The sequence below is a fragment of the Lupinus angustifolius genome, chromosome LG07 (genome assembly GCF_001865875.1).
Source record: "Lupinus angustifolius cultivar Tanjil chromosome LG07, LupAngTanjil_v1.0, whole genome shotgun sequence".
In the NCBI taxonomy this organism is placed as follows: Eukaryota; Viridiplantae; Streptophyta; class Magnoliopsida; order Fabales; family Fabaceae; genus Lupinus; species Lupinus angustifolius.
The window spans coordinates 1,845,868-1,861,227 of NC_032015.1; the positions used below are offsets into that span (position 1 = coordinate 1,845,868).

Consider the following 15,360-nt stretch of genomic DNA (forward strand, 5'->3'; position numbering starts at 1 on the left):
CATCTTTATTCTACATAGTACCTAAGTCTTAGGTAATGGCTTACTATAGGATGCTGTGACTAAGCCCCTATTTAACAAATAGAGTGCTTAATTGTCAGACAGTATTACTAGTGCTGACCGTGCAACTTTTTCATGGCTTAGAAGCTCAGAGGGTAGTAATCAAACATAGCATAACATAGAAAATGTGAAGATAATTCTGTAGTGTGATTGGTGCAGCATAATGTTCAAGAAAACCCTGAAACTTAGACTCTAACTACTGTTGGAGAATCTGGCTGACCCACTGAGGAAGACTTTGATGCCTCCATGATCACTGGTGCCTGATCTAAACAGCTATTAGTATCATCACTTGTCATCCCAAGTGTCATATTCTCCACCTCTTCGTGGGTATATATATGGATCTTGGACGCCACATTGCAAAACTCACTGCAGTCAAAGGAAACATGCATTTGCTTTTAGTGTCACCTAAAAACTAAAGCAATCAATACTTGTTAAACCCATAATTCAGTCATTCTTAACTGGTTTAAAATTGGTTCAAGCAAAATGGTGTACAACAACCATTGTTAATGATATTTGCCATTCAAAACCTCTACACTATGGTTACATCACTTCCCTTTTTATGATAAAACAGGAAAAACACACATTCCAAGACACTTCTCTATCTATATTTTCCCAAACAAGTATTGTAAAATTGATGTTGAGTTCTATGTGTGAAAGTATTACTCATTCTTTAATAAGTGTTGAACCGAGTCTAGGAAGAACAATACTTACTGCCAAGGGTCATCCCCCACAACCATTATGTCATTCTCACTGTCAGTGTACAGGATTCTCCATCCCTTATCAGGATCTCCTAGAAGTCCTTCCATGCCAAATAGTCTCTCTAGTTCACTCAGCAAATCATTGTAGCAGCTCAATCTTGCGAGATCAATGGCTCTTCCAACTAAGCTTCCTTGCTTGTGAACCTTCATTCAATGTATATCACAATTTGGGCAAAACATCAAAGAGGAAAATGCAATATTATAATGTAAATTTGTTGCTATCATCACTCACCTTTGTGCAACTCCTTTTAGCAGAGTTCTGCAAATTTTGGGTAGTAGTTTCACCAGACAAAGGAAATCCAAATAGTTTGCAGCCAATTACCTTCCCCTTGACATTGTTTTCATTTTGAATCCTCATATTTGATGCCTCTAATGAAGCAGCAACAGAAATACTATCATGCAGCTTATGCTCACTTGAGAGATCTGATAATCCAACTTCATTTCTCATGATCCTTGCCTGACTTGAAGTTCTGTTATATGGACTATACTCTCTCTGCAGATTTGTAGGTTTAGAGCAAAATATGCTAGCTTTACCATCTTTGTTAATATCCCCATATTGAAAATATGGAGATTGAAGAACTCGTGGTCCTAAAGATTGAAAGTTGTGTTTGGTTGCTCGATGCGAGTTGAAAGTTGTGCAACTGACATCAGGATTGCCCCAAGCACCAACTTTGTAATCAAACTTTCCCGTGAGGGAATTCACTGGACATATTTCTTGACCTTGCAAGACCCTTGGAAACCTATTAGTTTCCACAAAGGCTGCATAACTTAAAGGGTGAACACTCATAAGTTCGGCAGAGACGCCCTTTCTTCCTCCAGTTGATGCTAGATTTGGATGACTTGGAGAGTTCATCACAAAATCTGACCGGTTGGTTACTGCGTCACGTCCATAATAGTGTGACACAAAACCTGAATTTTCTTGACCTTGCAAGACCTTGGGTGATCTTACAGACTCCTCAAAGTCATTTAATCCTCTGCCTCCTGCTGCCAACCCTAACCACCGAGAAGCCAAACGATGAATAAAAAAGAGGATAATTAGGCTGCATTAAGTTAACAAGTGGTAAGGATGTATGCTACTTTAGAGCTTGATTAGTTTGCAAAAATTGTTTTATATTTTCATTTTTTGTTTTCAATTATAATTACAAGTATGTCACTTTATTTTTATTCTGTTCCCCGTTTTTCGCATACAGAACAGGCCTTAGCCATCTTAGCATTATGATTCATACCACTGATGAAGTGACCGGGAGAGGCAGCATGATGACCTGTCCGTGGTTTCTTCAGTCTCGGGGAAGACTGAATGCTCAAGGGAGGGAGAGATGCAGAAGGATCAATCTCCCATGGAGATACATGATCTTGATGATTAGTCTCAATATTCTCATCCCATCTGACCTGTTGGATGCCACAAAAAGCTTTCATTATTGAAACCATCACCATTGGATCAACTTAGTTCCAAAACTAGCTCTATAAGGAGATTACCATTACATCCTTAAAATTAAAGATCTTCTCTAGACAGATATGTAAAACAATTTAGAGTGAAGCATGAAGAAAAGAAGTTGGTAAAAACAATTGTGCAGGCCAGGCACATTACTAAAATTGAGATGATATTTCAATGACAACGGCAAAGTTTGTAAACATACAAACTCAATAAATTGAATGCTAACTGTAAATTTTATGATCGATTATTATATGATCAAAATATACTGCACAGCATTATAAAGCAAAATTTCAACTGTACCATCAAGCACCTCCATTTTGATTTAGGCCATCTATAAGGGTCAAAATCACTCGTTCCAATCACCATACCACTATTACACCTGCAAGATAAGAAGGTGATCTCACAAGGTACTTATTTTAATGAAGACATACGGTTAAAGCTGTGGTTTACCGTCTTTCTTTAGATTCATCCATTTCAAATCTCATTTTGAATCTTGTCCCAGTGGTCACTGGATTCTTGATACTTTTAACATATTTCCGGTAGGGTACAACAAAGTCTGAGTGACTTGCCCTGTATTATCACAAATTCAAAATACATAGCAACTTTATTTATAAGTTCCATGCTTACCATGAGTTAGCAGAGGAAGAGATAAGCAGAGCAAGAAATATGATGTGTTATTATTTGTACCTTGGACTGTAGAAAATGCGAAATATGCTTTTGGTTGATATAGCATTAGCCACAGATGAAAGGAAATTGGGATAACAGTTCTGGTTACCAACAACTGATTCTGGAAGACCATTTCTTAGTCGAACTGATCTTCTGATTCCTAATCTCAATTCTCCATTTTCACCCCTACAAAGACATTAATAAGCAATAAGGATCTGAAACTGAAGGAGTGTAAATTTTTTCCTTTGTACTACTTGTTCCAGTTTGGCACTCTATGCATAACAAATTCCTTAGAACAGGATTTCTTTACAATCACTAAGACAATGAAGCTCATCAACATCAATAATATAAAGCATTTAAATACAGTGACAATGTTCACTACCTGCAGTTTTATTTGCTTTTTGCAACTGTTAATTACTTTGTAGTAAAATAAGGCAACACTAACGTTAATCAGAAGAGCATTATGATATATGAAAACTAACATATCGGATGTTTTTCACTTATGTGAGTGAGACTAATCCTCCTCAGTCATATGGTATATAACGATTAGAAATTCAACACTCATATATAGATTGGTATATACCGTAGAAAGAGTACTGCATCGCCAGAAACAAGATTCTTTCGGCTAACAAAAATACTCCAGCCGGTAGTGAGCAGATGCCGCCTTGGCTGACCTGACAAATTACCACATTGATTTTGAGTATCAGCTGGTCTTTATATGAAGCCATGCATTTTTTTTCTTCTAGTTACATTACCTCTATAAATATGACGAAATTTCCACTCTACGCCATGCAGGTCTTTGGCAACAAGTTCTTGAGAGGGTCTCACCTGCTTATAATCCTGCAGTAAAATAAAAAGAAAGGAGATCATACAGTAATACGTTATACTGAAGAGTAAACCTTCAATTTATTCCTCCAAAGATAACAATGCCATTGGTTAGGTCATTTAAAGGTTCTTAAGGACCTGTCTGGTGACACATAATCTTTGGAGGAGAGAATTGGGGGTTTACCCTTATGCTTAACATTGTGTTAGAAAAGGACGGTGAAAAAATGTCATACCAAAGGAGGAAAACAGTCTTCAGCGGCTCTACGAGGAACAGAGAATCCCCCATGAGTGCTTGTATCAGAGGCAGTAAGTGTTTTGCAGAACATGTGAGGGGTTAATCTTTTAGGTGTTCCTCCAATTCCTTCCTCATCTGATCCTAATTCCTCAAGCTCTTTTCCCTTCAAATGCATCCCTTCCAACTGAAGACAGTCCAACATTCTGAGTTACTTTATGGTATGTGCCAAAGAAGCATTTGCTGCATCATTGTACTTGTTCTCACATAAATAAACATTCTAAAAGTTCTATTAACAATGAAAATAGTCCAATGTCATAAGTTATTTAATACTATAAAAAAAAGAGATGCATTTAGTTTTCCAATAAAAAATTACATTTTTTATATTCCTGAACTAAGGGAATTGCTTAGCAGTGCCATGTTATTTGCATAGAACATGTCTACTTCACAAGGAGAATCAATATTCAGCCCTGAAAATTCAGAAACACACCAATACATAGATAACTTGAAATAAAAACCAACCTCAGCCTGGGGAAGCAAAGTAACTTGGGTATAAACCTCATCATTCTCCTTATTAGCCTGTTTTAGAAAGTGACAATTTATCAAAAGCAATAAAGTTATAGAACCTAATAGGCTAAAACTATATCATCTTGCATGAATTAAGCAAATATTAGTCAATCTAAGAGGATAATTGAGTACTCACAAGTAATTGGACATTGACAACCCTGCAAAATATTTGTGGCTGAAGATCATAAGTGGGCATCTCCATTGGTGTGAAAGATGCAACCTGTTCTAAGTGACCTTGTGGAAAATAGACAACCACATTTCCTTTCTTTGGAAGTGAAGTAAGGGGGCCAGCACAAGCATGCCAAAGCTCAAGGTAAGAAGAAGATACATGATGTGAAGAGGTAGTAGAAGATGAACAAGTTGAATTAGAGGAGGACAAATAACAAACACAAGCACCTTTCTCATCACATTCTTCATTACAGAATCCATTCTTCTCAACCTCAGTCACTGCATGGTTCAGATCAATTTCCATGAATGAACACCTACTATAGTTGATTCTCAAATGGAAGAAAGATAGAACACAAGCAACCCAACAGCAAAAATTTGAAAACTTTGAAGGAAGAATGATTCCACAAGCATTTGCAGGTAGTGAGAGGAGGGAACAGACATAGACAAATGCATAGGAAGCACAGAAACAAAAGGCAAAAAAAGACAATGTGGTAGTGGCTTTTGAAGTTGGACTGTTGTTGAGAGATAGAGTGTGTTGGGTGGGGGACAAACCAAGACAGTACACAACCCACATACCATAACATCACTCTCTCCTTTGCTTTGTCTTTGCAATTATTGTTTTTTCATCTTTATTCATCATTTCTTTCACTGTAATTGTGGGGTGATTCAGATAAAGAAAACAATCATCAACATGCTTTCTTTCACTCATACCAAAAGTTAATTCATGTACAAGATAAATAAACAAACAATCACTAACATCTTCTTTTCTTTAACTTTTTGTAAGGGTTGGAACTACTCCCATCGATAACCTTCAACTATCGAGTAGTTTTATTATTACATGATATGAGAAGACTGAAAAGTTAAGATAATATGTTTTGAATCAAAATTTTAATGTAATAATTTCATAAATCTTTTCCATTTATTATTCAAGGTTAGAATTCATACTTGTAAGTTTGCTATTCATCATGAATTAAGTCAATTTAAAAAAGGAGAAGGAATAATAGTTGTTAAACATATTTGGGTGCATATCACTTTACATCCTATCCTGCATAAATGCAAGCATAAAAAGTACATATGGGATTAAAAGTATGAAAGTATTATAAATTTGGATTTGGTATAGTTGAGAAAATAACTACACTATATTTAATTGTGAAACATATTTTCTCAACAAAACTAATAAGGAAAGGTCAGAGGGTAAAATGCTGACAGTGTAAAGATTTATATACAATTACTCCATCATCCACCACTTATTTGCAATACTTTTATTTAAAAATCAATAATGACTAAAAATTAATGGTGGATGATGTATATATCTTTCTCCCATAAGTTAATAGTGTAAAACGTGTGCACTGACAGCGTAAAAGATTAAACTTTTATATTACTAACTCAGGACTTCAAATTTATTAAAATTATAATGGAAATATTGAATAAAAACTAATTTAATATGGCAAAAAAAACTAAAACATGGAAAGCTACACGGGATTTTTTTAGGTAAACTTTTCTTAAAAGGAACTGAAATGTTTACGGGCTCATGTCATGAATAGAAAAGCATGGATTTTCGACAAAAATATAAAATTGTTTGAAGAAAAAATAGGTACACTTTGTTAGGTAAACAATGCCTAATGTGAGCATTCCATGATGTAAAAACGACTTTTTTTAGAAATAAATGTATTTTTAATGTGACACACAATATACCTTACATGAAGAAGGTGAGTATGAGTCAGGTTAAAGTTTGTCCTTTAACTGACCCTAAATATTAGTGGAGTCATTTTTTTAATTTAGATTTGACCTTAGACCTGAAACTAACCTGACTTTACATATCAATTGGGTCAATCTTTAAACTCGAACTCAACCTTAGACCCGATTAAATATAATACATACATATTTTAGATAAAGTCTTCACAATATTATTTATTATTGTGAATATATAATTTGACATATAAAAATCATATATGTATATACGATGAAAAAACTCAATACACATTTGAATAAAGATATATAAATATATAAACATGATGAGTGAGCGATCATAAGACGAGTTGGGTCAAATCATACTTAGTCCCTACCTGGCCTTAAATATTGACCGAGTTTAATTTTTGAACCCGATCCTAGACTTGATGAGACTCAATCCTATTTAGATCTGATCATGATCGGATCATATTGAATGAATGGGTAGGACCAGTTCCTGCTCACTCCTTACTCATGTTAAAAGACCACTCCATATATGCATAACTAGGTCTTTATGCTTTGAAATTGAATGATAACTTTCTATAAAGTATACTATTTAATTTTGGCATGAATGCACCAACTGGCTAATTATTATTATTTTGTTAAAAAATCTCTTTAGAAAAATATTTATAAAAAATGTTGATGCCAGCGCATGTATCTAAGTCAATGGTTTGGGGTTGAAGAAATGGTGAAAATGAATAATCGTTTATAAGAAATATGCATAACAAAAAACAGGGAAAGTTCTATGTGGTAGTCTAAAAACCATCGATTAAATGATGGTGAAAGTTAAGTTGTACTTTCTCCCTCTGATAAAGATAGTATAAATTATTTTCTACTATAAATTATTCCAATCCATAAATTCTTTTATAGGTTCAAATATCAAAAAATATATAAAATTTCTCCTGCCTAACAGATCCAATTGTGAGCTTTTAGCTTAGCAATCATAAGAGTTGTTCTCAGCATCATAGAATGCCGTTTATTGGGTCGTGGATGAATTCTTAATGTTGTGCATGTCACCATTCATTTTTTATTATTATTAACTATTTAGAAAAGTAATATAAATATATTATAGATGATACATTAATTGTATATAAATGTGTCTGCAATAACAATACGATAGTTCTAATTAACTTGTTTAAGACTCAATTTCTCTATTATGCATTCCATTTTACACACACAAAACAAACCATATCCTTAATGCATTAACTAGGTTGTGAAAGATGTCCACAGAATATACATAATATCTTCATATGCCTACAAATGGATAGAAGACAGTTGGATATGGACATCACTTAATGTCTTGTCTGTCCTAGTGTTAATTAAAGTTATGCAATTTGTGCATACCCACAAGGAAAAAAAAGCCGTGCAAGTTTCACACAAAGTTGGTTTGGTCCACATCAAAAGTGGGGATAGATTAAATGACAAATGTGGTTGTGCTTCATTTTTCTCTTTTGGTATCAGAATATGATGGAAAACAAAAACATTGACTGTTTTGCTTTTATAATGTGTAACAGACAACAAGTATCTTACTCTTTGCTTAAAGTAAATAAATTTGGCATACCTTAATTTTAAATACTGTCTTTATACATAGACAAGTACATTATACTAATTTCAAAGAAGCACCTCAAAACATTTAAAAAAAACACCAAATTTTGGAGATGGAAATCTTAATAATTATTTAGCACTCTATGTTAGTATTATTTGCTTAGTGTCTGTCTCCTTTGGGATTTGATGGACTTGACGTATTGGTCCAGCTCATGACTTTTATAAGAAGATATTTAATGTTGTGCTAAGCATTCTATGTTAAGGCCTTAATTAATCAAAATATTAGACCTCTTTAAAACATTATTCTCCACTCACTTAGCATATATTCTAAGCCATAGAATAATAACAAAAAATATGAATAAATATAGAATTTGGATGAATAAAATGTGATGATTGATATTCGTGATTTGTCTTGTCAATCATTTAAGTGTTGAGTTAAGTGAGAGAATTTGCTATAAAATTGAAGAGTGAGAGACATATATTACTTTACATATTATAATTTTCCTAGTATATATAAATTGATCATACTTTTCCAATAAAACTCGACATCATAACTTTCACTGATTTGAACAAAATATGCGGATAGATTTACCAACGTGACATGTCTCTAAGTATCAAATATTTAACTCTTGAAGAGAATACGTGTTAAATGAGACAATGATAATTGGTTAAAAGTCATATTAACTTACATGAAATTTCTAGAGCTCTTTTTTTTTTGTGAACAAAAATATTAGTTGTGTTGGGTCCCAAAGATTTACCTAATAACTAATTGTCCAGTATTAAAATGTGAATCAATTTTATCAATTGAACCAATTTTGGTTGTCCTTTCAATAGTTCTAATTAACTTTATGTCTCCTTTTATAAAATTTAATCATATATTTCGCCAAAAACATTAGCCTCATCAAGGTTGAGTGGATGAAACATTAGGTAGAGTGTCTTATAAGTATTTGAATACCATAAAAAGGTGCCCTATGCTTTTGCCTAGTTCTCAAAAATTAAAGAAGTAGGTGGGTCCATGATAGGAGACAAAGGGTATCCCATGATCACTGACATGCGATTAAGGCATCACAGCTAAAAACATGTGATTTTATCAAAGTTGAGTTTGGACAAAAACATCAACAAAGAAAAACAGGACATCATAGTCATGATCTATCTAGTGAGCCTTAGATTTAATTCAAGATCTTTCATTATTACTAAATAGTGATAAGGTTATCTTAAAACAAACTTTGCTAGACCCACTAATTCACTTATTGTTTAGACATATAATGACTAATGTTTAAAATATCAGACAAGATTAAATTCTTGATCCCTAATTGAATATTTATTTCAACCAATTGAATATAAACATATAAGTCTTGCAAATCTGATCTATAGATTTTTAAATAAATTAAATATTTATATACAATGTAATTCCTATGTCCGAACCAAACAAATCATCTTTATTAATTGAGAAACAAATTATATATTTTGCTTGTATTTTAAAAGGTAAAATGTTATCACAATACATCTAAAAGATAAAAATGTCACATTACACAATTTTTTCTATGCATAGCCCATGTCCCAAATCCTTACATTAGGTTAGGTGAATTATTAGAACCAATACTAGATTGGTAGATTTGCAATTTATGTAGCAAAAGACAAAATTAAACCTCTAAACTATTTTTAGTGACTGAAATGATTAAATATATCTTTAGGCGCGAATTTATATATCAAGTAATTATTCACCTAATTTAGAAGAACCTTTCTTGGATTATCTTGCAAAAATATTAGATAACGCCCCATTAAACTTTATTGCCAATGATGATTGAACACAGTCACTGGCATTTTGACATGACGGCTTATATTGTATGATTAAAGAGACCTAAAAATTAGGGACGACTAAAGGGTATCGATGCTTGTGTAACAAAAAAATGTGTATTGATGGTTGAGCATAAGAATTAAGAGAAAAGATATATGCACTATAAACATAGAAATAATGTATTGATTGTACATAAATTACCTACAAAAATATTCTAGCCTTTTGTGAACCCATCTAGCTAGAAATTTTATACAGTACCATTGATGTTAATTCTCATAAGTTTGAAAAATAATAATGAATATGCATTTAAAGTTTCTTAGTAAAATACAAGCTAACAAAGTGGAAGATTATGTTTTTGAACACTATCATTTTTATAGCTAAGCATGTTGATCAATCGTCCCTCAATGTCCTTCGGCTGATTAGGTTCGGGTAAAATTATTATTTTAGTCCTTCATTTATTTTTCTATTTTATTTTCTCAATTTTCCCCCTCTCTTGGCTTTATTTTTACTATCACATTAGTTCATCCATTAACCTATCTCTTTCTTGTGTCATTTGTCCAAATGTGTCTATGTCTATTTTAGACGTGTAATATTAGCAAAAAAAAATTATATAGAAGACCAACATGAGAGTATAAACAAAGTTGAGAAATAAAAAGATGAGGGATCAAATTACAAAGTTGACTCAGAAATTGTTGATTTTGTGAGTCCTCCTTGATTAATTTTGCAACTATGGCTAGCTGATGTAATGGATGCCTCAATTCACCCCACCTAGTTTTTTTTTTTATACTACCAAATGTATCTCTCACCTTTCTGGGTAAGGAACTAGTCTTATCCTTCTGGGCTTAGGCCATGTTAGTCACCAAACAAAAACTAAGTTCAAATCTAGTGATGGAGATATGGGCAATATTCAGCAGCAAGGGATTATCCAATGTTGCTTTTCACGTATTGTTGATTAATACTAAACAAGCTCCTATAATAAATTACCTTAATTATTCCATACACAAGGAAAGGTGGTCTTTTTTGTGAGATGAAATTGAACTTTTCTTGAGAATAATTATTGATCATTAACAATCACTGTCCCCAAATGAACAAGCATTGTTGACAACTTATTCTGATTGGGTATTCATTGTGCAGCTTATACTGAAATTCAGCTTCAAGCTTTCAACCCATAAACAGGAAACAGAAATAAGGCTAATCTGTAGAGTTAATGCAAAACATGTTGATAAAATTAGAACAAGGACAAAATTGCCTGATTTAGTTCTGAATGCTATATAGATTCCCATCTCAGCGGCCGTAATTTTTATGCTGAAAGATAGTAAACCTTCGAGTCAATCAATTAAGCGATGCCTCCCATTCAAGTGTTTCACCGGCGAACATGGGAATAATTTCTCCGAATGGAAAAGACAAAGACTCAGGTACCCTCCATGGAGCTTTCCTCAGTTTAATCTTTAACTTGTTTCTTGGAAGGCCATAGAAGTCAGGTCCATTAAAGCTTGTAAAGGCCTCCAGCTTGTCAAGTGCACCAGCCTAAAAGATGTAACATTTTTTATAAACACACTTTCAGAAAGAAGCATGCAAAACATGATGTTATTCTTTTAGTGATATACCATCACATACTCACATAATCGGTTTATCATATCATAAAGCACACATGAGATGCCTGTGAATAATTATAGACAATAGCTGCAATGCTACATTATCAGATATCATCATCATCTCTAACAAGAAGGATTCTTAGTTATTTAGCTATGCTTTTGGGTATACTTTTTGTTTCTAAAAAAAAATTAATCTTTGAGAAGCTCAAGCATATTTCAAATGAGTGAAACCCACCCAAATGTTCATTTCTAAAATGAAGGCATGAATACCATAATTGGCATATTTTAAACAATAGAAGGATTACCTCTTCAAAGACTTTGGCATATAGTGATAGAGCAACCAGGGAATTGTATATGCCGGCACAGCCACAGGGGCATTCCTTTTTACGCCTATCGTGTGGAGCACTATCAGTTCCAAGGAAAAATCTTTTACTTCCACTAGTGACAGCCGAAACAATAGCCTGTCCTAGATAAGAAACAAAAAAAAAAAAGTGAGCACAAGGAAAGATGAGCAAGGCATGTAAAGTTTGCTAATACGTTTGTCAAAAGGAAAATGTAACACCACAAGAAAAAGAAAATTATATGATTGGTACCTTTTAAATCATTACCTTAATCTTATATATTGAACAAAATTTGTTATCTGATTTTCTTATTGACAAAGGTCAGATATAACACCTAGAAGGTGTTGAAAATTTCAAGACTGTATATGATGAAAAACATTACATACTATGGATCTCTCTTTTGAGCACAGGAAGACAGTAATTGTGAGGCTGTAAGCCACCTTGGAACAAAGCATTACGATTGAGAAGAAGATGCTGTGGTGTAACAGTTGCTGCTACGTAACCTTATAAAAATAGCAAATCATCAGAACAATTTTACAACCAAACCATACAATATGATGATACAAGCACTCTTCCAAGTAATTGATTACAATACCTTCTTTGCAAGACTCTACAAATTTAACAGCATCCGCTGTAGTAATATGCTCCATGACAACCTTCAGCTGTGGAAGCTTTCGAACTAAAGGCTCTAAAATTGTTTCAATATAGACCTTTTCCCGGTCAAAAATATCAACTTCTGGATCTGTAACTTCTCCATGAACCTGTCAATGTAAGTGATACACTTGTAAGAGAGTACAAATGTAAACTTCTGAATGCTTTATATAAATAAATGATCTAGTAGACATATTCATTTTGGATATGGTCTGAAATTGGTATCGAACATGACAAATTCTATTACAAAATTAATTCAAAACAACGTGACTTCTCAGAGCTTATTTTAAAATCAAGAACCATTCATCAGTGCAAGCATAGCAGCATAATGCACGAAATACATTGTTATAAAAACATTTTGAAATTGAATTACCAATAATGGCAAGTCTTGCTCAACCATTTCCTCAAGAACAGAAAAACATTTTCCAAAAAGATCAGTAACACCATCTTGGGAGTTAGTTGTAGCACCAGCTGGATACAACTTCACACCATTAACAATTCCACTTTTTTCTGTCAATACAAATACCATAATCAAATAATGCAATATGGCACACAAATTAAACATACTAATGGTACTTTAGAACCTTTTTTTCTGTTTCTTTTCCAAATTTCATAGGTAATAATATTGCTTAACTTACTTGCAAGTTGAATTTCATTAGGAGTTGTGATATCTGTTAGGTAAAGTGTCATGAGGGGAGTAAAGTTGGAATCTTTAGGTATTGCTTTCAAAATGGAATGTCGATAAGAAACAGCAGCGGCAGTGGTAGTGATGGGTGGTTTCAAATTCGGCATCACTATAGCTCTTCCAAAATGTCTTGCACTGAAATACAGTTATTAATTAATAAGAACCCTAATGTTTAATATTAATGGAAATAGAGAATGAAAGAATGAATCAAATGAAGAAAATTGAAGGAGTAAGTACCTGTGAGGAAGAATAGCTTGAAGAAGAGAACCATCACGGAGATGAAGATGCCAATCATCAGGTTGTGTAATTGTAAGTTCCATCTTACCTTTCTTTCTTTAATGGAAACCCTAAATCGATCTGAACGGAGATGGTGGCGGCAGTTGACGGCGGCGCGGGGCTGAGAATTTGGTAGTTAAATATTTTCAATCAAGAGATGTTTTTTTTTCTTCCTTCGGGAATATATAAAACCTTTTATAAAAATAATTCAGGGTTATAAGCAATTTATTTGGTTTATACGATAATGAAGTGACACATTGTGCTTTAACTGTTTGATATAAGTCTGCAACAAGAATATTTGTTTTTTTTAAGAGACACAAATCTACAAATTTTTCTGTTTACTTGAAGGTGGCGTTTCTTGGTGTTAAATCTTTGATTCATACACTGAATTCATGACTATTGTGGTTAAATATTCTTTGTATTAGCTTTACTTTCCTAGCCTTGTAAAATGCTGTTAATAATTTTTTTTTCTTTTTATGATAAAAAAACACATACATGCTAATTAAAATAACACATATATTTTTTATTAAAAGGAATCAACACAATGACACAAAGTTTCACACACCTCTCAGAGTATATACTTCCTAGTATAATGCATATAATGCGTATGTAGCCACAACAAGAAGAGACAACCAAACATGAATATAATATAAGACATGATGTTTTAATGAAAGAATATCAGTTATCTCCATCATCAGGCTTGTACTATTGCTGCCACTAGTGCAAATCCAAGTAGCACCCACTTTCCATACACATTGATCTTTACACTTCCAGAGTTCTCTTCAGTGGGCTTAACCTGTGAGGAAACTGAAGATGATGTATCCTTATCAGGTTTAGGTGCTTTTGCTGTTTCAGTTGAAGGTTCTGGTGCCAAAGATGGTGACTTTGCTGGTGCCTTAGAAACTGTGAAGAATTCTGTAGGAAGAAGCACCTTTCCTACCTTATAAATAGCAAGACGTTTATCTGTATATATAATGCCATTGATTGTGGTGTTAACCTCTCCGGTTGAGATATTCACACTGCCACCATAACTGATCACATTCAGTTCCACCTTTCCGGGTTTAGCTCCAGCTAGTGTCCTCACAGGGTTGGTCAGGGTATCAAAGTTTGAGCTAGAGACATAGTCAGGGATAACATGGAACTGTAATAGCTCAAGTTTTTGGCCATCATTTAGAGTGTTGAGGAACCCTGGTTTTAGTCCTGAGAAGGCACTATCTTCGGGTGCAAGAATGGTTATGCCACCAGATTTAGTAGTGATGAGCTGTGAATTGAGTTGGTTGATCAATTGGGTAGTTTTCAAAAGGCGGATAAAGATGTTGAATGATTTGGCCTTTCTCAAGATTCCGACGATATCGACTGAGGGAGTGTCAGGGGTGGCATCTGCAGAAGGTGAAGGTGATTGTGGTAATGAGGGAACCAATGGTTTAGGGGCTGAAGCTGGTGTAGTTGGGGTAGCAGGTTTTGCAGGAGCAATAGCAGGTGATAATTGTGCTAGAGTACTAGTAGTAGCGGTTGAATACAAGAAGGAAACTAATAGTACAAGTGACAAGGAAAAGAAAGATTGTTTCTTCAACATCATTTTTGTTTTGGTAAAAGAAGAAGGCTCAGATGATAATGGAAAGGAGTGCAATTGTTAGGAACTGTTGTTGCAATGAGCACTTGATGCATTGATGAGATTCAGGTGAAGGCTTTTATTGAGGCTGGAAGAGAATGGCACTATGACAGGTAGGTGAAAGGCTTTGTTAAATTATGATTTGTGAACTTATATTTTGGTATCTGGCAAAGAGATTAAGGTGTTGTTTGGAAGAGATTTGGATGATGGAGCTATAAGTTCTTGCATGAAAGGGAAGTGAAAAGTGATATCATGTGAGAAGAGATTGTGAGCAGATTATGGAATTAGTTGCAAGAATGTGTTGTGAGGATTTTGTTATTTGACAAGGAGATTGTAATATTGGTGGTGCATCAATGAAGATTGAAACATTAGAAAACAGTGAGAGGTCAGGTAAATTGAATGTGGGCAAATAAATGAGTTT

The 15,360-nt window shown here is 33.8% G+C and overlaps 3 protein-coding genes across 4 annotated transcripts; all 3 read right to left on the minus strand.

Annotated features, from left to right (window-relative positions):
• Nucleotides 227–5,432, minus strand: LOC109351638 (auxin response factor 4-like). 2 transcript variants are annotated; one of them, XM_019593169.1, is made up of 12 exons: nt 4,677–5,432; nt 4,496–4,552; nt 3,975–4,160; nt 3,672–3,756; nt 3,500–3,590; nt 2,938–3,102; nt 2,701–2,820; nt 2,551–2,629; nt 2,078–2,204; nt 1,048–1,808; nt 769–959; nt 227–423 (listed from the first exon to the last, which is right to left on the minus strand). In XM_019593169.1, exons 1-12 carry the CDS (start codon nt 5,280–5,282, stop codon nt 243–245), a joined length of 2,649 nt encoding a protein of 882 aa, XP_019448714.1. In that variant the 5' UTR covers nt 5,283–5,432; the 3' UTR covers nt 227–242. The 2 variants fall into 2 exon arrangements, with proteins under 2 accessions (XP_019448714.1, XP_019448713.1); XM_019593168.1 differs by having other exon boundaries at nt 2,042–2,204; nt 4,677–5,431.
• Nucleotides 11,035–13,670, minus strand: LOC109351642 (dihydroorotase, mitochondrial-like). The gene is made up of 8 exons (XM_019593175.1): nt 13,564–13,670; nt 13,289–13,403; nt 13,005–13,186; nt 12,740–12,876; nt 12,311–12,476; nt 12,102–12,218; nt 11,680–11,840; nt 11,035–11,306 (listed from the first exon to the last, which is right to left on the minus strand). Exons 2-8 carry the CDS (start codon nt 13,369–13,371, stop codon nt 11,112–11,114), a joined length of 1,041 nt encoding a protein of 346 aa, XP_019448720.1. The 5' UTR covers nt 13,372–13,403; nt 13,564–13,670; the 3' UTR covers nt 11,035–11,111.
• Nucleotides 13,833–15,224, minus strand: LOC109351643 (fasciclin-like arabinogalactan protein 12). The gene has a single exon (XM_019593176.1). It carries the CDS (start codon nt 14,904–14,906, stop codon nt 14,022–14,024), a length of 885 nt encoding a protein of 294 aa, XP_019448721.1. The 5' UTR covers nt 14,907–15,224; the 3' UTR covers nt 13,833–14,021.

Bases quoted from the DNA above. Each gene is read 5' to 3' on its own strand.
- LOC109351642 (XM_019593175.1), bottom strand. From the start codon at position 13,371: ATGGAACTTACAATTACACAACCTGATGATTGGCATCTTCATCTCCGT. The intron at 12,877-13,004 runs GTAAGTTAAGCA...TTGTATTGACAG, and splicing joins TAATGAAATTCAACTTGCAA to AAAAAAGTGGAATTGTTAAT. The intron at 12,477-12,739 runs GTAATTCAATTT...TTACATTGACAG, and splicing joins AGCAAGACTTGCCATTATTG to GTTCATGGAGAAGTTACAGA.
- LOC109351638 (XM_019593168.1), bottom strand. From the start codon at position 5,282: ATGTGGGTTGTGTACTGTCTTGGTTTGTCCCCCACCCAACACACTCTA. The intron at 4,161-4,495 runs GTTGGTTTTTAT...GACTGTCTTCAG, and splicing joins CTTTGCTTCCCCAGGCTGAG to TTGGAAGGGATGCATTTGAA. The intron at 960-1,047 runs GTGAGTGATGAT...CATTGAATGAAG, and splicing joins CTAAAAGGAGTTGCACAAAG to GTTCACAAGCAAGGAAGCTT.
- LOC109351643 (XM_019593176.1), bottom strand. From the start codon at position 14,906: ATGATGTTGAAGAAACAATCTTTCTTTTCCTTGTCACTTGTACTATTA.